The 25,635-nt window shown below is 46.3% G+C and overlaps 1 protein-coding gene across 10 annotated transcripts in view; it reads left to right on the plus strand.

Annotated features, from left to right (window-relative positions):
• CTIF (cap binding complex dependent translation initiation factor) overlaps positions 1 to 25,635 on the plus strand; it is a 349,613-nt gene that overhangs the window by 303,468 nt on the left and 20,510 nt on the right. For all 10 annotated transcript variants that reach the window (XR_007356637.2, XM_048849819.2, XM_048849821.2 and 7 more), the window contains one exon: positions 5,472 to 5,627. Coding sequence is in view for 9 of the 10 variants with exons in the window: in XM_048849819.2 (XP_048705776.2) it covers positions 5,472 to 5,627 (156 nt within the window). In the remaining variant the exon portion in view is untranslated. The remainder of the gene's footprint in view (positions 1 to 5,471; positions 5,628 to 25,635) is intronic.

Genomic DNA, 25,635 nt, shown 5'->3' on the forward strand with positions numbered 1-25,635 from the left:
GGTGAGAACATAAGCCTCTATCCATACTGGTGATGGTGAGGCAATATTAAAGGTCATGATATCTGTCTTATTGCAGTTGATTTTCAGTCCAATTTGCTGGCTGAATGCACTGAGTCGAGTTGTTTTTTCTTGTATATGGAGTTGGGTATGTGATAGGAGAGCGAGATCATCTGCAAAGTCCAGGGCTTCAAGGGATGAGAAGAGTGTCCATTTAATGCCTCTTGGCTTTTGTTGTACGCCATATTACCCAGTCGATCGCAATGCTGAAGAGGATTGCAGATGTGACACACCCCTGACGTGCTCCTCTTTTGACTTCAAAACTGAGCTCACTGTGATCAACACTGCATGTAAAGTTGAAATAGAAGCTTCTGATTACGTTGATTATACAGAAAGGAATTCCATATGCCACAGAATATGCCATAGCCTGGTCCTGTGAATGCTATCAAAGGCCTTCTCAAAGTCTATGAACTTTATGTAGAGTTGCTGTTGCCATTCTAAGCACTGTTTTATTATGTTTCGTAGAATAAAGATGTGGTCTGTGCATCCACGCCCTCTCCGAAAACCAGCTTGCTCTTTTCTGAGAATGCTGTCAACTGCCTCTGATATACACTGGACTATGTTCTTACGCAATACTTTGCTGGCACAGATAAAAGTGTGATACCACGCCAGTTATTGCAATCACTGAGAGTTCCTTTCTTTGGTATCTTCACTATAACCCCATTGGTCCACTCATCTGGCATTTTTCCCCTTTCCCAGACTGATGTAAATAGAGGGGCCAGGATGCTGCTAATTTAGGATTTACCTTGAACAATTCTGCATTCAAGTTATCCTTGCCAGGAGCTTTCCCATTTTTTAAGGATTTGATGGCTTGAATGATCTCTTCCTTAGTTGGGGTGTCTGTGTTGATAATAAGATCTTCTTCTGCCTCCTGGACATTTGCTTCCTCTTTAGGTGGCTCCCTGTTCAGCAATTCTTCTTGTTCTTTTTCTTTGGTTGTTAGTAGGTGGCCTTGTTTGCTCCTGATGAGAGTGGTTTTTTGGTGTCTGGTGTTTACCATTGATAAGCTGCGTCATTTTGTAGACTGTTCCTTGTTCACCACGAGCAGCTGCATCCTCTGTTTATGTTGCCAGATGATGATTGATTAGTTACTTCAGAATGGCCTTAATCTACCTTTGGTCTTCATCATCAGCCCTAGCTCTTATTATCCGTAGATCTCAAAGTGCTTTACAAAGGAGGGTAGTATTATTATCCCCATCCTACAGATGGAGAAACTGAGGCACACAGAGGTGAGGTGACTTGCCCTAGGTCACCCAGCAGGCAATGACAAAGCTGAGAATGTAACCCAGGTCTCCTTAGTCCCAGTCCAGTGCTTTACCCCGCCCCATCTTTGCTCAGTTGTCCCAATGACAGCTCTGCTATGAATCAAAGGAAGTTTATGACCAAAATATTTTAGCCCTGGCCCCATGCTTTTTGTGTCGCTGATAAAGAAGAAAAGATGTTTCTGCTTCATAGAACTTACAGTCTAAAAAGCTACATATTACAGTTCAGATACATCCAGTGGTAATCAGGGTGAATCTCAAAGCAGGGCAGATGTTTGTATTTTTAAAATGAATTTCTTTGGAGGCTTTTCTCGGGAAGGCTTTGCTGAAGGGGAGTGTGTGTTAAGCAGGAATTTGAAGGAAGAGCATGTGGTGCAGTGTCCCTTAAGTGTTCTCTGCACAGTTCCAAAACTGCATCCTAACTCTCCCTGCAGTTTCCCAATAATCTGCTATGAATTACTTACAGTAAATAAGGAAAGGTGTATTTTCAGCTTGAAGTGTTTGAGCTGGCAACAAACCCACCTCTCCGGACACGATCAAGATATAAATCTCCCGGAATTTCTTATTTAAACTGTAAGGTATCCCAGCCTGGGTTTTTTATGATAGGTTTTTAGGGATGATAGAGGGACTGCCTCCTTAAGGAAGCTTAAAAATACAAAACCAAGTTTCTGCATGGACCCATTGCATCTCTCAAGGTGAATCCGCAGGGGAGTTGAATATATACATGGCTCTTCCCCCTCCCCCACTCCCCGCCAAGCTTGCATGGAGCCATTTTTGGCTTTGCAATCTAAATCACCGTGCCAGAGTTCATGTGGTTATCCCAAGCGGCTAAGAATTTCCCAGAATGCCTCGGGAATCTTTAGACATTAAATGGCTTTTAAACTGGATTGATGTGGTTCCATGCAGGAAATAGCAGTGCCTCAGTAAACATTGTCAGGCAGGAAACTGGGGTTTACATGGAAGCCTCAGGATTTGGAGGGGAAGACATTGGGGTTGGTGGAGGGTATGTGAGATCCTGCAGCAAAATGCCAATGGTTGGATTGTGACTAGCACTGCTTGGCTGTGTAAGGAGATGATGAAAGTCCAAGGAGCCTTCCTCTGCTACACCGAAGGTGCAGTGCAGCTAGGAAGTGTAAACCCAAAAGGGGAGGAGAGAGGACAAGGCATTTCTCAGGGAGCGCCCAGGAGGAACTCAGGTTGAGGAGAATAGCACTGCTCCTACTGCAGTGCGGCTCATCCTCATTCCACAGGGATGTGCCTTTAAAGGGGTGGAGAGATGTCAGGCGCTGGCAGAGGAACCTCAGGAGTCGAGAAAGTGCCTGTCTCCATGGAACTGGAGCTGTCTTGCAGGCGGAAGCATTGAAAGCTACGAAAATCAGAGTCCTCTCTACCTCAGCACAAAGCTATAAGCATTACGGGTGCTCGGAGATGCAGTCTGAACCATACTTTGCTTTACCTCTCCCATCTGGACAGAATGTGAGCACAGTGGAGAAAGGAGGGCTAGTGGAGTGATCCAGTCCCAAAGGGAAGAGGTTAAGATGTCTAGGCATGTGGCCAAACGCTAGAGTGTTTTTATGTTTAATTGCTCAATAGTCACATTGATGTTTTTGTTCTGTCGATATATTTTTTAAACTAAACGTTGAGTGAAAGCTCTAGAACAAGCTATTAAATAACCTCAAGGGAATGGCACACTTCAGAAATATCCTTTCCTGCAAGGACTGTGACGCAGGAGTGTGCCCAGGTGCTGTAGAACTGGAAGAGACGTAGGACCAACAGAAGGTGCTTCTATAGCACTGACACCTCTGGATGGGTTGTTGGCAGTGGAGATCGAACCTGGGAATCTCTGGATCTTAATGAATTAGCCTCTGCTGCCTGAGAGGAAAGAACCAAGGCTATAGAACAGGGGTGGGCAAACTCTTTGGCCCAAGGGCCACATCTGGGTATTGAAATTGTATGGCGGGCCATGAATATTCACAAAATTGGGGGTTGGGGTGTGGTAGGGGGTGAGGGCTCCAGCTGGGGATGCAGGCTCTGAGGTGGAGCTGGGGATGAGGAGTTGGGGGTGCAGGAGGGTGCTCTGGGCTGGGACTGAGGGGTTCGGAGGCCGGGAGGGGGATCAGGGCTGGGGAAAGGGGTTTGGGCGTGGGAGGGGGTCAGGGGTGCAGGCTCCGGCCAGCACTTACCTCAAGCAGCTCCCAGAAGCAGCAGCATGTCCCCTCTCTGGCTTCTACGTGAAGGCACGGCCAGGCAGCTCTGCACACTGCCCCTGTCCGCAGGCGCCGCCCCTTCAGCTCCCATTGGCCGCTGTTCCCAGCCAATGGGAGCTGTGGGGGCGGTGCTTGGGGCGGGGGCAGCCTGCAGAGCCCCCTGGCTGCCCCTATGCATAGGAGCCTGAGGGGGGACATACCGCTGCTTTCAGGAGTCACGCGGAGCGGGGCAAGCCCCCAATCCCATTCCCCAGCTGGAGTGCCAGAGCGGGGCAAGCCCCAGACCCTACTCCCTGCCAGGAGCTTGAGGGCCACATTAAAATGTCTGGAGGGCCGGATGCGTAATTTGCCCACCCCTGCTATAGAGGGCCTACCTTGGTGGCCTACCCACCACCAGAGGGGGACAGAGGGCTACACCAAGTGGGCAAGGCTTGTGCTTCCAGCTGGAGACTGAATGCTCACTTTTGAGCATTAGGAGGGCACCGATTGACGTCTCTTGAGTCTTTTGCACATATTGTTGCATAATAAAATAAATCACAAAGCTCTCACTTGGGTTTCTTCAGGAACTGCTTCACTTACATGCATTTAAACATCAGTACTTCGCACTTTATAAATCAGTACCCTTCTCACTGGTGGTTCTTCTGCACAGCTGTCTCCACACTGCAGGTGCAGATTAGAGCATTGGGTGCAACAATCTATCGCTTTTAGTTTTTATCAATAGGAATAAACTGATGTAGAAAAGATACTTAAATAATTAGCATTTTAGTTGCTGGATTTCATATATGGAGCTGCACACACATTGAACACACACTTCGCCTGTAGTTTTTTATGTTATACTTGAGAATGAACTTGTTCTGTAATTTTTCTCGGCATTATGTCGACTAAACTATAATCATAAAGAAAGGTAATTAAGAGTGGAAATAAGCAGGCTGCTGTGATATTTCTTGAAACAAGCTGCTATAACATCAGAAAGGGGTTTAGGAAACATCCCCTTGTCCTGAGCACTATATACACTTGGATTATAGCATCATAATTTTTATTTGGTCACTGTAAAAGTAAAGTACCAAATTTCCTGTTTAAAAAAGGTTAAGATTCTATTTTATTGTATTTCTGTTTTTCTCTGTCATTCTTTTCTTCCCCTGTCCCTCACCTGTTTATGTTCTCACTTTCTCTGCTTTATTAGCCACCATTATTATCTATGGATTAGACTAGAGGGCCAGTGAAGAGAGACATAACTCGCTGTGCATCTGATCCTGACCTTGCATCTGGAGTTGCATAATTCCCACAATCCTTCATTGTGGCAACAGTATGACACAGGAGGGGGTGACTTTTTAATGCCAACATTGTACTCTCTTGGTCCTCATCCAGGTGGGCAGGGGGCCAGTCCCCTGCTGTAATTTAGAGGGTGCCAAGGAGCAGTTGCAGCAGCCAAGAATCACCAGCGGCCCAGGGAAGCCCTGGTCCTAGCACAGAGGACAATGTGGTCCCTATAGGTGCTAACTTTGAGAGAGGTGTAGACAGACTGAACTTATCTGTGGTGACATGAGTTCCCTTGAGCTGAAAAACCAGGCACTATGTGTGCTGCCTGCATGGCTCGTGTGCCTTTTGTGTTTGCCACACCCGTTAAACCAGCCCTACTTTTTTTGCATATTGAATTGAACACTCACATATGTTACAAAAGGTAGAAAGGCCAAAGGGCAATTGTTTCTATTGCATTGTGCAGCTGATGATGATATTTCTACAATACCTGCTTTATGCTGTGTTGAAATTTCAGCCACTGCACTTACACTGAGTAATCTGCATGCTCATTACTAAAGAGTCAGTCTGTCTCTCTGTCCCTCCAGTTTCAATTTCCTCTTTTCTTAATTCCCTCCCTAGACAGCCATTGCTTCTTCCAGGGAGATGTGGCTTTGCTGATGCCGCCTGTTGTCTGTCCCTTTTGCAGAAAGATTTCACAATGCGGGAGGAGCTGCAGCAGCGCGATGTGGAGCGTTGGCTGGGGTTCATCACCTTCCTCTGCGAAGTCTTCGGCACCATGAGGAGCAACACTGGGGAGCCCTTCCGAGTCCTTGTCTGTCCCATTTATACCTGCCTCAGGGAGGTAATGCCTCATTTTCTCACCCGTGTATTAGCTAAGCTATTGATTTACAATTCTGATAGTGTCCTTGGTTATTTATTCTTTCTTTTCCATTATTCCCCCCACCCCATCTATCCCTTTGAATTATTCTGTACTTGCATGGGTTTTTGGATCCTTCTGTCCTGCACAGCCCTTTGAATTAAAGCGCAGAGTCCCAAGATCCCATCCTTAAGGACACCAATCATGCAGAATCCAGCAGTACAAAAAGTGTTATAGTTCTGAAAGGCAAATAATGCCTAAATCCAAACCACAGGGGACTAGGACATGCAGAATCATCTCACAGAGGGCAGAGTCTGAGGAAAGCAAAAGAGTGAGCTGCTGTTGTTGTTTATATTCTATTAAAATAGCACCTAGCGACCCCCACCAAGATCAGGGCTGTATCATGATAGGTACTGTATAAACTCATGTGGTTTATCAGAAGAGACAATCCCTGCCCTGAGGAATCTACAGTCTAAATCAGGGTTTGGCAAACTACGTTTTAAGCCAGCCTGCGAGCTCCCTCTGGGGACGAGTGTCTGGGGCTTGCCCCGCTCCAGCCAGGGAGCAGAGTCGGGGGCCGCACCATGCAGCTCCCAGAATCCACGGCATGGCCCCGCTCTGGCGCTTCAGCTGGGGAGCTGGGTCGGGGGCCGCTCCACGCAGCTCCTGGAAGCCGCAGCATGTCCCCACTCTGGCTCCTACGTGCTCCAATGACCGCCTCCAGCGCTCCAATGAGCACGTAGGAGCTGGAGAAGGGACATGCCGTTTCTTCTGGGAGCCGCTTGAGGTAAGTACCGCTGCGAGCCTGCACCCCTGAGCCTCTCCCCACGCCCCAACCCCCTGCCCCAGCCCTGATCCCCATCCTGCCCTCTGAACCCCACTGTCCCAGCTCAGAGCACTCTCCTACACCCCAAACTCCTCATCCCCATCCCCACCCCAGAGCCTACACCCATCAGCCAGAGCCCTCACCCCACTCCCGCATCCCAGCCCGGAGCCCCCTCCCACACCCTGAACTCCTCATTTCTGGCCCCACCACAGAGCCCTCACCCCCTCCCACACCCCAACCCCAATTTGGTGAGCATTCATGGCCCGCCATACAACTTCTATTCCCAGATGTGACCCTAGGGCCAAAAAGTTTGCCCACCCCTGGTCTAAATTGTCAAGACAGACAAAAGATGGGAAGGAAAACAGGCACAGATAAATGAAGAGACCTGCTCACACAGCAGGTTTGTGGCAGCGACAAGATCAGAACCCAGGTCTCCTGACTCCCAGGCCAATGTACTATCCACCAAACAACACTGCCCTCCATCATTTACATGAGATGGGGGGATAGATAGAAAGCATGGTGGGACCCCGACCTTTAATGACTTTGGCAGAAGCCTCCGACTTGCAAATACAAAAATAAGCTAAAGTGTTAAAATATTATCTCAATGTTGAAGAGAATTTTTTTCCAGCCAGTTTTAAAGCTTTTATGCCTTCTGCTGCTTGTAGAAGACATTTTTAGGAAAAGCAATCTTATGGCCCATTTAATGGAGTTGTGAATCGCAATTTTATCAGCTGTGCCTCTGTAGCCCCATACAAGAACAGAGCTAAATAACTGGCAGTAAGATAAGTTCTGCTCTTGAAACAAACACAACAGCAAAAAAAGGGAAACACTGTGAGTAATTATTTTGTACTTACATAGCAACCTTTATCTGTGTGTGCCAGGGCATGCTGTAAACATTAAGCTTGTAACAACACCACTGTGAGTGGAGAGATGAGTAAACTGAGGCACAGAGAAATTAAGTGAGTCATTATTATAAGCTAGGAGAACCCAGAAGCCCTATATGCCTAAGAACCCCAACTGAGAATATTGTCTAGTGTGACACACACAAGACAGTATTGTGACACACAAGTGTGACACACTGGGGAGTGTGTGCTAAACATCCCCCTTTGTGCTGATGCAGAGAGGATATGAATTGGTACAGGTCCCAACTGGGTAGCATTACCAGTCATGCTTTTAGCTCTGCAGGTCCCTGGTTCAATTCCCAGTGTGTCGTAATCATGATAGGTGCTGGGAAATGAACCAGGGACCTTCAGAGCTAAAAGCATGACTGGTAATGCTACCCAGTTGGGACCTATCATAGAATCATAGAATATAAGGGTTGGAAGGGACCCCAGAAGGTCATCTAGTCCAACCCCCTGCTCAAAGCAGGACCAATTCCCAGTTAAATCATCCCAGCCAGGGCTTTGTCAAGCCTGACCTTAAAAACCTCTAAGGAAGGAGATTCTACCACCTCCCTAGGTAACGCATTCCAGTGTTTCACCACCCTCTTAGTGAAAAAGTTTTTCCTAATATCCAATCTAAACCTCCCCCACTGTAACTTGAGACCATTACTCCTCGTTCTGTCATCTGATACCATTGAGAACAGTCTAGAGCCATCCTCTTTGGAACCCCCTTTCAGGTAGTTGAAAACAGCTATCAAATCCCCCCTCATTCTTCTCTTCTGCAGGCTAAACAATCCCAGCTCCCTCAGCCTCTCCTCATAACTCATATGTTCCAGACCCCTAATCATTTTTGTTGCCCTTCGCTGGACTCTCTCCAATTTATCCACATCCTTCTTGAAGTGTGGGGCCCAAAACTGGACACAGTACTCCAGATGAGGCCTCACCAATGTCGAATAGAGGGGAACGATCACGTCCCTCGATCTGCTCGCTATGCCCCTACTTATACATCCCAAAATGCCATTGGCCTTCTTGGCAACAAGGGCACACTGCTGACTCATATCCAGCTTCTCGTCCACTGTCACCCCTAGGTCCTTTTCCGCAGAACTGCTGCCTAGCCATTCGGTCCCTAGTCTGTAGCTGTGCATTGGGTTCTTCCGTCCTAAGTGCAGGACCCTGCACTTATCCTTATTGAACCTCATCAGATTTCTTTTGGCCCAATCCTCCAATTTGTCTAGGTCCCTCTGTATCCTATCCCTCCCCTCCAGCGTATCTACCACTCCTCCCAGTTTAGTATCATCCGCAAATTTGCTGAGAGTGCAATCCACACCATCCTCCAGATCATTTATGAAGATATTGAACAAAACCGGCCCCAGGACCGACCCTTGGGGCACACCACTTGATACCGGCTGCCAACTAGACATGGAGCCATTGATCACTACCCGTTGAGCCCGACAATCTAGCCAGCTTTCTACCCACCTTGTAGTGCATTCATCCAGCCCATACTTCCTTAACTTGCTGACAAGAATACTGTGGGAGACCGTGTCAAAAGCTTTGCTAAAGTCAAGAAACAATACATCCACTGCTTTCCCTTCATCCACAGAACCAGTAATCTCATCATAGAAGGCGATTAGATTAGTCAGGCATGACCTTCCCTTGGTGAATCCATGCTGGCTGTTCCTGATCACTTTCCTCTCATGCAAGTGCTTCAGGATTGATTCTTTGAGGACCTGCTCCATGATTTTTCCAGGGACTGAAGTGAGGCTGACTGGCCTGTAGTTCCCAGGATCCTCCTTCTTCCCTTTTTTAAAGATTGGCACTACATTAGCCTTTTTCCAGTCATCCGGGACTTCCCCGGTTCGCCACGAGTTTTCAAAGATAATGGCCAATGGCTCTGCAATCACAGCCGCCAGTTCCTTCAGCACTCTCGGATGCAACTCGTCCGGCCCCATGGACTTGTGCACGTCCAGCTTTTCTAAAAAGTCCCTAACCACCTCTATCTCCACAGAGGGCTGGCCATCTCTTCCCCATTTTGTGATGCCCAGCGTAGCAGTCTGGGAGCTGACCTTGTTAGTGAAAACAGAGGCAAAAAAAGCATGTACCAAAGCATGACCTGTACCAAATCATATCCTCTCTACATCAGCACAAAGGGGGATGTTTAGCACACACTCCCCAGTGTGTCACACTTGTGACACACACTAGACAATATTGTGGCACACACTAAACAATATTCTCTCAACCACTAGACAACATTCCCCCATGTGATGTTTAATCATAGTAATGTAGGGCTGGAAGGGATCCTGAGAGGCCACCTAGTCCAGCCACTTGTGCTGAGGCGGGACCCAGTAAATCTAGAGCATCCCTGAGAGGTGTTTGTCTGACCTGTTCTTAAAAACCTCCAACGGATGGGAATTCCACAAGCTCCCTTGATAACCTACTCCATTACTTAGCTATCCTTATAGTTGAATTTTTTTTTACTAATATCTAACGTAAATCTCCCATGCTGCAGATTAAGCTGATTACTTCTTATCCTACCTTCGATGGACATGGAGAACAATTGATTACAGTCCCTTTTATGCCATCCTTAACATATTTGAAGACTGTTATCAGGTCCCCTCTCAGTTTTCTTCTCTCAAGATTAAACATGCCCGGTATACTTAATCTTTCCTCATAGTTAGGGTTTCTAAACCTTTTATCATTTTTATGGCTTTCCTCTGGACTCTCTCCGATTTGTCCACATCTCTCCTAAAGCGTGCCACCCGAAACTGGACACCAGACTGAAGCTAAGGCTCCAGTGCCAAGTAGAACAGGACAGTTACCTTCCATGTCTTACATGTTAATATACCCCAGCTTTTTTTGCAACTGCATCACATTGTTGACTCATATTCAATTTGTGATCCACTATAATCCCCAGATCCTTTTAAGATGTTCTACCACCTAGCCAGTTATTCCCTATTTTGTACTCGTCCATTTGATTTTTCCTTCCTGAATATAGCACTTTGCACTTGTCTTTATTGAATTTCGACTTACTGATTTCAGACCAATTCTCCAATTTGTCAAGGTCGTTTTGAATTCTAATCCTACCCTCCAGAGTGCTTGCAACCCCTCCCAGCTTGGTGTCATCCACAGATTTTATGAGCATACTCTCCACTGCATTATCCAAGTCACTAATAAATAATATTGAATAGTACTGGACCCAGGACAGACCCCTGTGGGACCCTATTAGGCACTTCCTCCCAGTTTGACAGTGAAATATTAATAACTGCTCTTTGAGTATGGTCTTTCAACCAGTTGTGCACCCACCTTATTGTAATTTCATCTAAATCACGTTTCCCTAGTTTGCTTATGAGACTGTCATGTGGGACAGTGTGCAAAGCCTTACTACAAATCAAGATAAATCACATCTACTGCTTCTCCCCTATCCACTAGGCTGGTATCCCTGTCAAAGCGGGAAATTAGATTGGTTGGGTATGATTTGTTCTTCCATGCTGGCTATTCCTTATAACCCTATTATCCTCTAGGTGGTTACAAATTGATTGTTTAGTAATATGTTCTAGTGTGTTGTCAGTGTGACAGTTCAGGGCAGCTGTCCCTGTATTCCACCTCCATGGTCCCTCGAGGACTCTCAGTCCCACTCTCAGTCTTCCAGCTCCTCAGCTGTCACCTCTCTAGGGTGGAGACCCATGTCTCTTTCCCTCCTGAACAGTGGTTTCCAAGGCTGTACAGTTCTCTGCTGGCACTGTGACATCCCCAGCAAGCCTGACTGCCTAAACAGGCCAGTGTCTGCACTTTGCTTTCTCTTGGAAGGCTATGAACAGCTGTGGTTTCCCTCGGTCAAAAGTTATTGCACAGCCCTTTCTAAGCAAGCACATTTATTCTTAAGGTGAAAGCATTACAGAAAAAAACATATTAAAACAATAAAAGTTCATCTACACATGCTTACCAGAGGTCACCCATCAGTCTTATGGGGCCTCAATAGGCCAAAGTCCTTTCAACCCTTCGCAGGAAGGATTGGGGGCCCCCTTGGACAGAATGTTCTGTCTGCTTGTTGGATCAGAAAGCGGGTCCTGAGACAGTTTAAACTCAGGGTATTTAGCCAAAAGTCCTGTTCTTGTCTGTTGGTCTTTGGAGAATCCAGTTTGAACCAGTAAATCTGAGCCTCTGCTGGTGGTTGTACCTCATTGGAGGGGTTATAATCTGGGAGAATTTGCCCAATCACCCCCCACTCTTCTTAATTCCTGGAGGAGCTGTCGTCATTCTCCCCCATGGAATTACATACAATCTGTGGCCCAATAATATGTAAATGTAATACAGTAAGCTCTCCCAAAGATATTGCAAGAAATTGCCATATCTGTCATCCCAATGAGTATGTTGTGACTTTGTATGAAACCCAATGTGAATTAAAATTCATTTGGATAACAGAAAATTAATTCAGAAAACCAGTGATTCATTATCAGCATGGATACTTTAAAATCTCTAAACAAATGAAAATAAGGAGCCAAGTTATGCTGAGATTTTCTTTTCCCATCTTTGTCCCTGAGCAAAGTGTTTTTGCTTATTAGTTATCAGGATTGGCAGCAGCGGTGACGACTCTGCTGTTTTCAAACCCTAAAATGGTGGATCTAGGGCTGATCCTTGGAGGGAGGTTGGGACCTGATGTTGCAGGCTCTCTGTTTCATGGCATCTAGGCATAACCAGCTTTGGGATTTTTTTTAATACCCTTAGCTAATCTTGTCTCACAGGATGGACTCATGAGAATGGGTTCAGCCGGTCATTGTTTGTGATAGGTGGTGACTCTAAACGGATCACCAGACCCAAGCTGGATACTGGGAACCCCCGGAGTTATGCAAGCTGTAACGGTCCTCGATGCACAGCAGCCCTGTTGTGCAGTTGCTGTGGCCCCTGCTCCTGTTCGGCCCAGCTCTCAGGCTGCTCGGTAGTAGCTGCAGATGGAACTCCACAGGGGGATTAGCGATGTTGGAAGCCAGATGGAGGGAGATCTGCTGGGTCAGCAGGGTACAAGGCTTAGAAGAGCATCTTGTCCCCTTCTCACCCTCCAGGACCTGTTGGGTCCAACCCTGGGAGCTACCCACAGAAGTGCATTTGTGGATTTCCAAGGGAGGTGATGCTGTGCAGGTACCATTCCTTCCCGTAGGAACATTCTGCCCTTGTCAGGTCTCTTCGAAGACAAAGCCAGATGAGGATGGTTCAGGCAATGAAAGGCAGGCCTAGGTGGCTCTGACAGCACTCTCCTTGCCTGTACTTGTGGCACCTTAGAGACTAACCAATTTATTTGAGCATAAGCTTTTGTGAGCTACAGCTCACTTCATCGGATGCATACTGTGGAAAATACAGAAGATGTTTTCATACACACAGACCATGAAAAAATGGGTTTTTATCACTACAAAAGGTTTTCTGTCCCCCCACCCCACTCTCCTGCTAGTAATAGCTTATCTAAAGTGATCACATCTGCCAATGTGATATATGCCATCATGTGCCAGCAATGCCCCTTTGCCTTGTATATTGGTCAAACTGGACAGTCTCTACGTAAAAGAATAAATGGACACAAATCAGATGTCAAGAATTATAACATTCATAAACCAATCGGAGAACACTTCAATCTCCCTGGTCACGCGATTACAGACATGAAAGTTGCGATATTACAACAGAAAAACTTCAGAAACAGATTCTAAAGAGAGATTGCTGAATTGGAATTAATTTGCAAATTGGATACAATTAACTTAGGCTTGAATAGAGACTGGGAATGGTTGATTCATTATAAAAAGTAACCTATTTCCCCTTGTTTATTCCTTTCCCACCCCCCCTTCCTCAAACGTTCTTGTTAAACCCTGGATTTGTGCTGGAAATGGCCCACCTTGATTATCATACACATTGTAAGGAGAGTGATCACTTTAGATGAGCTATTACCAGCAGGAGAGTGGGGTGGGGGGAGAGAAAACCTTTTGTAGTGATAAACACCCATTTTTTCATGGTCTGTGTGTGTAAAAACATCTTCTGTATTTTCCACAGTATGCATCCAATGAAGTGAGCTGTAGCTCACGAAAGCTTATGCTCAAATAAATTGGTTAGTCTCTAAGGTGCCACAAGTACTCCTTTTCTTTTTGCGAATACAGACTAACACGGCTGTTACTCTGAAACCTCTCCTTGCCTGTGTTACCCATCACAGCTTGAATTCTTACAAGTGGCAGGATTGTTTAAATCTCCTTCGCTTTTCATGCTCTTTCACATATTGCATTTTCCTCAGCTTAGATGACAAAACTAGCCTGATCTTTCACTCCTCCTGCCAGTGCAAGATTGTTCCCAGCAGTGCTTTTTCTAGGGCCCAGTGCAGTTTTGAATGTCCCAAGAACATGGGAATTATACCACTTCCTTGGCAGACATTTTCACAGCCTAATAGATCTCCCTGATATTCATCCTAAATTTTCTTTTGTGTAACTTCATCCCATCACTCCTATTTGTACCCCCTTGAAGAGCCTGGGGATGTTGTTTTTTTGTTTTGTTTTGTCTTGTCTCCTTCCTCTGAAGCATGAGGGATGGCCATAACTGGAGATGGGACATTGGACGTGGACCACCAGGGCTCTGAGGTGGCACTGAGCTGTCCCTCTCTCAGGTGCTTGGCTGGCTGGTTCTTGCTCCCATGCTCGGCATGTGACAGACGGCCACATGTGGGGTCAGGAAGGAATTTCACCCAGTCAGATCGGCAGTGACCTTGGGGGTTTATCACCTTCCTCTGCACCATGCGGGTGTGGGTCACTTGCCAGGATTACCTGGCTATATCTCACTTAATTGTTTCCCTAACATGGCTGGGGTCTTGAGCACTGGTGCACCTCAGTCCCTCCGATTCTCTGCCTGTGGCGCATACTAGTCTAGTCTCCTGTGGGGGGAAATACTTTGGTCTAATTTCGTTTGTTGGGTTTGGAGTGCGGGCTCAGGTGGTTTTGGCGGCCTGTGCTATACAGCAGCTCAGTCCAGATGATCTGATGGTCCCTACTGGCTTCAAACTCTGTGATTCGCCCTCCTGTTTGATGACACCCTTCAAATACTTGTGCTTGCTTTTTCTCCTGCCTCCTATCCACCCAGTTCTTTTACTCTGTAGTCCTTTATAAAAAAGCTTTATTAGAGACAAGCTAAGATCTCTGTCTCTCGGTCCTTTCAGCAGTTCTTGCATCTTAGCCTCTCTCTTTCTCTTCCCCCCCCCCCCCCGCCCTCCTTTTCCTTTATACCTTTGGCAGACTCAGCCAAAGGTCACCAAGGGAGTGAGCAAGAGGAAGGGGAATGTTGTCTGATGGCTGTGGCAGGAATGTCTCTTCCCTTCCCCCAGGGAGGCTTCCTCTCCGTAGCTCCCTTCCTTTCCTCCCCCAGTAAAAGCATATTAACACCTTCCATAATGGCCTACGCTTATGCTAGGCTGGACAGAATGGGGAGTGAATACGGTTGAGGGCAGTGTCAGTGATGACATTGGTATGGGGTGGGCAAGCCTGAAAGAATTCCTGCTGCTGGCTAATGAGGAGGAGGACAACAACTCAGAGGTCACCAAAGCAGCCTTTCTCAACAGGAGAAAAATGGACTTGTATAACAGTGAGTAAGTCACACTTTTTTGCTGTATGTCAGCTCAGTTTGTGTTGTTTGGACTCAAGAGGAAAGCTGACCTTGGGAAAGGAAAAGTGAGGTGCGGCTGTATCTGCTGGGGGCTGGGAGTATTATGTGTTGTAATGAATAACACATACCTAGTTATTGCATCTGAACATTATTATTTATTATTGTTAAAAGAAATCTGTTACACAACCCGGGGAATTTGCCCTGTGCTTTACAAACTGAGATGAAAACACGTTCACTGCTTGGAAGAACTGACGGTTAAAGTTGGACAAGGCAAATGTGAGAAAAAAACCTTGGATAAAGATGAGGGCTGGACTGGTGAGGGATTTATTGACAAGGAGAAGGTGGAAAGGATTGTTTGCAGAAGTGGGTTTTAAGGAGGGAATTGAAAGAGAGAAGAGGGCACTTTTTGCAGATAAGAACAGGAGGATAGAGGACTGTTGTAACTATCGAATCTAAAGAGCTTGCTGGCTTAGTTTACAGGCACCTGACAAAATTATAACAAAGTATAAAAGTTCAAAATACAAATAAATGAACATCTTTTCTTCCCATCCATCCCCCTAGGCTGAAGGGTATGTGTGTGTTCCAAAGGGGGGAGCAGCCTGGGTGGGTGTGTGTGGAACAGGACATTGTTCCTAGGGAAAGGTTTTCTCTACGGGCCATCTTACACTTCAGTCTGAACACAGTGAGGTTTGGCCTCATTCTTGTCTCTCCTGGCAAGGAGTTCCATCGCTGGGTCTCTTTCTTCAGGTCTGCTGTACACACGGATATTGAGATCTTCCAGGACCATGATTCTTGGAGATTCTGCTATCAGGCTTGGTGGAAACTCTGTTAGCTCTTTCAGGAATTCGACTGGGGCCTTGGAAGCTCTCACGGCTGGAGATCTAAATAGCAGAAGTACCCCACTGTTTCTTCCATCGCTCACTTCACATACACTCAGATCTCTCCCCATTTTCATGGTGGATATGCCTTTGCATTTCTGGTCTGGTGAAATTAAAATGGCCACCCCATTGCCCTGGCATGCTGTAAGGCAGTTGCGTGGTAGGTATCGTGTGGGAACAAACTGGGCCATAAGCAGGTTTTGATGATTCATGTACAGTTGGAAGTCTCTTCTGTGAACAGCTCAATCAGTGATGCTCATTGTGCTGAGGACTGACCTAGTATTTGTCAGGAAAAGCTGGAAGCTGTGGCTTTTTACTGATGCAATGTGTATGACTGTTGAGGGGCACTGGAGGCCAGCAGGGTATGCTGCAGTTGTCAAAGGCTCGTTGATCTCCCAGAAATTTTCTTCCTAAGGTGAAATCCCCTTGACGGTGATGGCTTTGAATGTATTCGCTGCTCCTGGTCTCCAGGGAGGTGTTTATGTGAGGGCTTGGTGGGCTGGGTAGTATATTCTCTGTTCCCTGTGTGTGGGGCTGGTCCACCCAGGTAGATAGTGCCACTGGAGGACTGCTCTAAATTGTGCCAGGTGCAGTTGGTGGCCCTAAACTCTATCCCTCTGTACAAAGGCATTGCTCAGAAAGCCCAGTGATTAGGCCTGTCGAGAGAAATCTGGGGCCCTGGTGCATCATGTTCACTGGGGTCCCTTGCCCTCCCATTTCACCCCAGTTACAGATGTTTGGGGGACTCCCCTGAGCTTGGGGCCCTGGTACAATTGTCCCCCTTTCATCCTCCTGATTTAAAGTAACTATAATCCACAAGGCTGCAACAAACGATCTTTCTCTCACACACTCATAGTTCCCAGAGTACCATGGTGGGGATACATCCCTTCTCCCGCACTCATCCTTCCCAGGATACCTGGGGTTAGTGTTCTAATTTCTGTTCTTGCACCAATGAAGAGACAGTAATGTGACTGAACTCTAAGGATCAAATTCAGCCCTGGCATAAGCAAATGAAACTCAACTGGCCTTAAACGTCCACTTCTCTAAATTCTGCCAACTACTTCTTTCCATTTCCTATTTAAAAAAAAACAAAAAACAACAAAGTTTGAAAACAGGAGCACATCCAAAGGGGGTTGGCTTCTACTAGCACAGCCGTGTTTCTCTTCCTTCGTGGCAATGGACCTCTTTCAGAATGATCATAAAATAGGAACAATGGAAACAGATGGGATGAGAGGCAGGGATGACCAGCAAAGGGGCATTATATTCCAGTAGCACCTAGAGGCCCCAACCAATACTGGGATTCCATTGTGCACAGTAAGAGCTCAGGCCCTGCCCCAAAGAGCCAATGTTCTAAATAGGCAAGACAGCAGATGGGGACGAAAGGAAAGAGGTGGAGTGATTTGCTGAAGATGCACAGTGGCTGAGCCAGGATTAGAATCAAAGTCTCCTGAGCCCAGCACCCAGTCCAGGGGACCATACTGCCTCTCACATCGCAGAATTTCCACATGAGGGGTACAGATTACTTACTCCTCAAGCTGGGTGGTCAGGAGGGAACCCCTCACCTATACCTACATTTTTCTTTTAACTACAGCAACCTTATTGTATCCAGCCCTCGCTTGCCTGGTTCAAACAGGAGAAGGGCGACGACAGCACACCTGTGGGAAATGCAGAGTAAAAGCCTGATCCCCAAAGAGATGCGGTGTAATGATGTCAGCGGAGACTTGTGGGTGCTCACCATCTCTCAGGGTCAAGCTCATGGAGTTTTTCCCAGAGTTTCAGTAGAGCAGGAATCAGTAGTTTAAGCCAGTTTTATCTTTTCATATTGGTGCCTGGGGAGCAGGGAGACAGAGTTTGTGGGGGAAGAGCAGCTCTCCATAGATTTACCATGTTATTTTGTAGGTAGACCTGCTAATAAACAGATAGAAAGCGATTGTCCTTCTGTCAACTATGACAACTTTAGTCTGTCTTGGGTTCAGTCTGAGCCAGCAGTTTTTCATGGGGTCCTTCCTGCCCTGTGGGACTGCACAGAAGTGTATGTTTTGGGTATATCTGGTGGTGGAGCAGCCTGTTTTGTCTGACCGTATCACCTAACAGTTGTACATAAACATTAAAGAAGGGCAATGTCAGGACTGAGTCCTGTGAGACTCCACAAGACAAGTCTTTAAGTGAGCATGGGCGGCTGGCCACGATTCACTGGGAACTGATGGAATGGAAAGATGGTAGCCATCTCAGTGCCACTCCATCAACAGCTGCAGATGGATTAGCAGTATCGAATGGCTGAGTATCACTGTCTTCTCTCTCTCTTCAAGGAGGATGTCCAAATGGAACCAGGGCTGTTTCTGTGCTATGATTTATCCGGAAGCCAGACTCAGAGCTTCAAGGAGATTGGCAGAGGCTACATGCCACTGGAATCTCTTTGCTGCTGCCTTCCTAAAAGTCTTGCACAGAAGTGGGAGGTTCGGGACCAGCTGAGGGGTTAACAATGTTGTGTGTTTTGAGCGTTTTTTTTTTAAATTACATAACTCTGCAGTGATTGTCCAAAACTCTGCCTCTGAGTGGGCATTAACGAGCCTCAGTTGATCAGCATACAAGGATTTACACAACACCAGTATTGATGAATAACCATCCAGTGATTGTGGAGAGAGCAGACCTCACAGCCAATCAGAGAGTAGGAGATTTACATATTTGCAATTGTGCATCATCCCTGTAGTCTGGCTGGCAGAGACCATTCCATTTTAGTCTCATTTAAAGTGCTGGCATTAACTCATTACTTCACTGCCTGTGGTACAGGCTGTTAAGTATGAGCCTCAGGGTGATGGATATAGAGGATAATACTCCTTGTCTAATTGCCTTTCCCCTGTGCCTGAGTCTGCTGTGTCATATGAATATAAGAACGGCCATACTGGTCAGACCAAAGGTCCATCTAGCCCAGTATCCTGTCTGCTGACAGTGGCCAATGCCAGGTGCCCCAGAGGGAATGAACAGAACAGGTAATCATCAAGTGATCCATCCCCGGTCATCCAATCCCAGCTTCTGGCAAACAGGATCACTTGATGACGCCATCCTTGCCCATCCTGGCTAATAGCCATTGATGGATCTATCTTCCATGAACTTACCTAGTTGTTTTTTGTAGACTTCATCCTTTTCCCTCCCTCCTCTGAATTCGTGTTATCTCCTGGGGCCACACTGTGTAATTTAGAAAAATAATCTAACTTGGTAATTAATGTCTAAAAGTCAAGAGGACACCGTCTTTTCACTGTCTTCCTTAGAGGAAGACTGGGGAAGAACCTTTCCAACTTCTGTCAGAAGGCTTGGGGGGCGGTGCTGTTTGGGAAAGAAAATTGCAGCTTTTAAAGTGTTGGGTTGTCCTTGGTTTTTTTTTTTTTTTAATCTTTCACATTTAAAAAAAATCAACCCTTTGAGACTAATGAGGGTCTTTGGTAGTATAATAAGATGATAGGATTTTAAAATTTTTCTTCTAGTAATAGAATGAGACAGAATTTGCCTCTATATATTGTAGCATTAAAGACATGGGTGAAGCGTGACTTTTAGTTTACACTGCTTTTACACCGGTTATTCCATACACTTCAGTGGAGATGCACCTCAGAGTACTTGAGATCAGAATCAGGCCCTCTCTCGGGAAGAAAATGATTCATATGTAGGGAAATAAAATCAGACACCTTCATCCAAAGGGGAAGGAAATAGATGTTTGCTATATCTGTTTGTTTGCATTAAGCCTCTGTAGGGTGGCTTGTGTCTGAAAACCAGCAATGTCTCCCTTTCAGTGCTATTCCTGGTATTTCAGTTTGTTTTACAAAAATTAGTGTTTTGTCCCAGTTCTTCAAAATCCCTGTGGCCTTTGGCACCCTAACAAAGCTTCTGGCCAGTGAAACTGATAGCAGGCTAGCTGATTGTTTATGTGCCTTAAGGGCTGCTCTCCCACCAGGACTGTCACCACCCTGCTTCCTGCCCTCTGCATGAGACCTGGACCCAGCCATCCTCAGCAGGTCACTTCTGCATTGCCCCAAGTGATGAACAAGGCAGCAGGCACCTCAGCTGCATTTCTACCACATGCACATGCCTACTGACCCAGCCTTGGTTGTCATCCTGGCTTCTCCCCACCTCACCTACACCAGAGATGAGCACCAGATTGTGGCAGGAGGTGTGGAGACAACCAGGTGGCTGTTTCTAGGGGGAAAGGAGGGAGACAAAGGAATGAATGAAAGAAGGACACGGAGAGAGGAGTTAATGAGCGTTACACTCCCTGTTTGCGAGTGTGAGGGGAGGGGGGCAGTGAGCGCTCCAAAGGGAAATGGCAAAAGGAAGCAGATTGAAGGCTGTGGGGAGACAGAGAGGAGGACAAGAAGAGAGGGGTGTGAGGGAAAGGAAAAGGAGAAAACAAAAGCACAGAAGATATAAGAACAGAGAAGGAAGAGGAGCAGAATGTAAAATCTAGAGAAGGAGAGAGAAAGAGAGTAGGATTGGAGCAGGAGAGATTCACAGATACAGCATAGCTGGGCCCATGGATAGAATGAATGGACTGGGCCCTGGAAAAAGGACTAAAGGGGGTGACGAGAGAGGGGTAAAGGCCCTGGTCTTTATTTGTTGTGTGGGGAAAGAGATGGCTTGGCTGACAAGTGGGGAGTGAACTAACTTCACTCCCTCTCCTCCCTCCCTGGCCAAACCTTCCTTTGCTCACCTCCTTCTCCCCCGTTCCCCCGGCCCAATCTCGAAAACTCTCCCCACCCCAGCAGCATGTGCCCTGGCTTTCCCCTTTGACCATCTGCTCACCCCGTGTCTCAGAGCTGTGGGAGATTTTATTCTCCACGGCGTGAATGCCACAGCCCAGCTCCTAGCAGGGATGTCTTCAAACTTTAATGTTTTTCATGCCACTTTCTGTTAATAGTGAAGGTCACTTTAGTCTTGTCCCTGTCTCCCTGACACAGTAGTGCATTGTAACAGAAGTTTGTAAGAAGTGCGGGAAGGCTGGGGGAAGTCAGGGATGGGTCATCAGATATTCCAGCCAAGCAGCTTAAGAGACAGTAATTGTTGTTGCTCTGTTTCCACTACATACACTTTTATTATATGACTGTGCCCTTACAGAGCCTAATTTTTAGCATTTACTATTGATGATAATTTATGGAGGTTTGGCAACCAAGAAATCCCAGTGCCACAATTCACCTCTGTACATGGCTGCTTTAGATTTTCACAGGGAGACTTCATTAGCACTTTGGAGGCATATTCAGTACATAAAAAAATTCTTTCCAGTTCAAAAACCTTCCTCCTCCGCTACCTGTTTGTCCTGGAGCTGTGCATTACTCTGACACTGGAAGGTTCCAGGAGCTCAAAACTCTGTGCCCAGCTTGAATCAGTAGGCTAGAGATTGATTGCTAGAGGTAGACATCAGAGACTGCATCATGTACTGTGATGGGTATATATCACCTCAAGAGTTCTCCTGTCCTCTTGAGTCCAGTGGAAGGTGTTGGGGGAGATTTGTGTGTCATCTCCCTCCTCCTCATTCATCATCTCCCTCTCCTGAAGTATTGTTTGTTGCCTGTCTTGGTCTGTGATTGTCTTATTTAGATCCTAAGCTCTTCAGGGCAGGGAACTTGTCTCTCTTTGACATATAAATGTAGAGTGCAGACTCAATAATTTTACATCAATAATTAAATGCATAACCTTATTCTCTAATTTTGGGCAGGGGCAAGACAGAGAACAGAGTTTGTAATCTGTCTCACCTCAAGATACTGGGTAGGGGGGGAAACAGAGATTCCGTTGCAGAAGGTTCTATGATATCTTTGGTCCCAGTTGCACTGTATAACGTTTTGTGTCCAGGATCACATAATCTTAGAAAGCTATGGGATTGTATTGAATCCCATCCATTAAGTATTGTAATGACAATAACATTTTTTTAACTATGAAGATTGACCAAGTAGCCCTGATGCAAAAGATAGAGTTATCAAGGTCCAAATGCTGCTCCCATTCACTATTGTCATTCCAGAGAGCCTGTTTTTTGTCAACCACTTCCACCAGTTTCATGCTTTTTGTGTAACTCTTGACTTAATGAAGTTACTCTTGGTTTGCACCAGTTTCATGTAGATCAAAATCAGGCCAGAGTAATGCCATTGACTTGGGTGGATTTCCACCAGTGTCGGTGAAAGCAGAATTTGGCCTCAAATAAGGAGCATGAGAGGGAGAGTGTGGGTCAGATTGCCATTCTTCCTCAGTGAGCAGATGGAGGGGCATTCATGTCTCATTCAGAATGGAGAGGAAGTACTCTCAGCAGATAAGTGAAGCAAGATATCATCTCACAGGATTGTCCTTACTCCTCAGGTGGCTTTGTTTTCATTTTTCACCCTTCATGCCAGGCATTGTCAGCCCCCCAAGACCTTTCAGCTGAATGTAAACAATGATTTGCAATTTGCATCAGCCGCCATGCACTCTTACAGGATTCAGGAATGTCCTGCAGGCCCGGGTGGGGCCCTTTCAATCAAGTGCAGTGGTCTCTCTCTATATTTTCTTTCTGTGGTTTTTATCTCCCTGGGCCCTTGGGATGAGATCACATCCTCTGGTCCCATGGTTAGTGGTTATTCTGACTTCATCCTGCCTGTCTGAAGTCTGGATGTCGCGCACACACACACTTCATGGGAGCAGCTCAGCAGGCCATGGGGGCCCGCTCCAAAAAGCGATCATAATTTGTTCTGCAGCCTCAGGGGAAAATCAGAGTTGAGTGGTGAGTCACATTGCTCTGTGGACCTGCTGCTGCTAGTGGGGGAGACTGGGGCAGTTCCTGTGACGACACAAGAGCATGGTCCCGCAAAGGCAGTGATTCCCAGTGGTCCTTTGCTTTGCCTAAGGCAAAGTAATGTCTCAGAAGCACTGAGCCCCAAGACCACTGTATCTCTCTTTGCTCACAGCCTTAGGGCTTGCCTACACTTACATTCTATAGCGCTCTAACTTGCTGGCTCAGGGACGTGAAAAATCACCCCCCTGAGCGCAGCAAGTCTGAACACTTTACAGCGCTAGTGTAGACAGGCTCCGAGGTAATCCCCTGGATTACCAGGAGCCCTGGGAGAGCTCTCTCCCAGCGCTCGCACGTGACCACACTCGCACTTCAAAGCGCTGCCGTGGGAGCATTCCCGTAGCAGCGCTTTGAAGTTTCCAGTGTAGCCCTGCCCTTAACTCCGAATCAAATATCCCATCTGAGGAATTGGGTTTGATCCTGTTCCCCTTGAAATTAATGGCAGTTTGTCATTGGCTTCAGTGGGAGCACGGAGCAGGCTCCTTGACCTTCTGATACCTTGGTAGGCAGAGCACTAACATTTCCAAACCGATCCCAAATTGGTACAGACTGTGGAAGTCTTCAAACTGGATTTGCTGGCAGGGTGTTTTCTGGTTATTCATCCCCCGCATCCTGGTTTGCACTGTGCAATTTGCCCCCACTTGGCTGTTTTCATCATCCCTGGTCTTGTGACAATAAAAGCTGGAGTTGTAACAATTCCCATTGGCTCAGTTAAGTCCATGATCTTCCCACGTGCACCGCTGCACAACTGGCTCTCAGAAATCAGGACACAGGCAAAAAACCCTATAAGGTCTTGCAATGGTCACTAAGCAAATGACCCTTGGAAAAATAACAGACCACTGGTGTTTAGGGAGGGTGGGGGAGGAAAGAGGGTTCCCCTGACGGACTTGGAGTGAGCACACAAAGGGCAGCCCCTTCTTTGTAGAAATAGAGTCACGGGTTTGGCTACACTTATTCTGAGAGGGAGCTTCCCAGCCTGGGCCCCACAGACTTCGGTTAGCAGGGCTCTCACTAGTGCACTAAAAATTGTTGCGTGCATGTTATTTTGACATTGAGACTTGAGTCCCGCTTACACAAGTCTGTCGATCAACATGGGAGGCTTGGTCCCAGACGCAGTATAGACACATCCTAAGTGGCTTTTGCTAGCGCTGCTGAGCACAGCGGGAGACTCAGCCAGTCAGGGAACTAGAAGAAATATCATTGACTTCAGTCAATTTGACCTCCAGAATATAAATAATTTTGAAACGTGCTGAAATGTTCATGGCTGTCTGTATGGGTGCAAAATTTTGTGCCCAGTCTGAATGACAATTTCATGGAGATGAAATGTGTATCTTTCTATCTGTGTTCTTACATCAAGCCCATTTCGTGTTAATAGAAACTTTATGGCAAATGTTTTTTTTCTTTTGCATGAAATATTTTACACAGCTCTAGTAATTAGCACTATGCCTTCAGGAATAATGTCAGTAAGCAGGCAGTGTAGTTTACACCTCTGGACTTAAGCTGTACGTTTAAATGTTCATGTATCCCTACTTCATACAGAATGTGGTCTAGTGATAAGAACATGGGACTGTGTGTCAGGGTCCGTAGATTCAGTTCATGGTGCTAGTGTCTCGGATAACACCGAGCAAGACATTTAACTGATCTGTGCCTCAGTTTACCTCTGTAACATGGAAATAACAATACTTCCCTATCCTCCTAGGGATACAGTAAGACTTCAGCTCCGTTTGTAAGTCACTTGAGATTCCTTTGATGCAAGGTACCACCACTAGTGTGAACATGCTTTCAGTTTTTGAAAGAAATAGGTTGTCTTGTCCCAAAGTGGATGTTAAGAACGCTGGCACGGACTGAAGGCTAATTGTGCTCTGGGAGCATCTACTGGCACAGTGGCAGTTTGTCATCTCCACATGCCAGGCACATATCTGTTTTTGTTTCTTTGCCACACACAAAAATGTCGATGTAAAGCATCTTTTCTTGGACTACTTTGTAAAAGAAATTGTGGGCCATTTGCGTGCAGAGATTAATGAATTCTAGGAAGAATGCCTTACAGCTCCCGTGAAATCACTCTCACCGCACAACACACATTATTTCCAGGAAGAGAGCCTATAAAATTTATTTTCATTTGTTCATGAAAACATGTAACCCTCTGAGACCATCCAGACATGCTAGCCTTCCCAAACATATTGGCATATGCTGTATCTGTCACAGGAATACAGAAATTTGGAAGCAGGAGCCCTCCCTTCCAGAGATCTAAATTCGTGTTCTTGGGGTGTCTCCTTCCAATCTACAAAGCTGTTAGCACCAGAAACCCCCAGCAAAAAATGAGAATCCTTTCGCAACAAAGGTTGGGTATTATCTGACCAGTCAGGCAGATTCTGGCATGCGGCTCCTCCTGTTAGGAAATCAAGTAGACTCTTTGTCTGCTCTCCAGCAGGCACCGCTTCTCTCATTCCACGGCTTCGCTTGATATGAGGAACTGACTCAGGAGCAAAAGGAAGTTTTCCCTAGGACAGTCCAAGCCTCCAGGGGATGATTACAGGTTAGATAGAGAAGTGTGCAAGTCTCCTCTCACCTGTGCTGTTGTCTGCCTCTTGCTCCTCCTCCCCATTACTCTGTCTTCTCTACTCTGTTAAACTCTTTCTTCCACCTTTTTTAGCTGTCCTGATAGATGCCTGTTTTGGAAAGACGACTGATTTCTGTGGTACTAATTCTGCAAATATAGCATATACAGTGTGCGAGTTATACATTTTAAAATATAGATCAGAATTAGACTGTAGGAAGGGTGCTTACATAATAGGCATAAATAATACATTTGGATAAAATACATTAAACTGCTAATGCAATTAATTAGGTTGAGACTTTGATCACACAAAAGCCAGACACTTCAAAGTTGCAATTCCAACAACAGCTGAATGGTGCAAACTTCATTACCTCAGGGTCAAACTGTACACCCTGCATGCATGTGACTTCCATTGACTTGATTTCCTGTTGG

This window comes from Caretta caretta, chromosome 5 (genome assembly GCF_965140235.1).
Source record: "Caretta caretta isolate rCarCar2 chromosome 5, rCarCar1.hap1, whole genome shotgun sequence".
In the NCBI taxonomy this organism is placed as follows: domain Eukaryota; kingdom Metazoa; phylum Chordata; order Testudines; family Cheloniidae; genus Caretta; species Caretta caretta.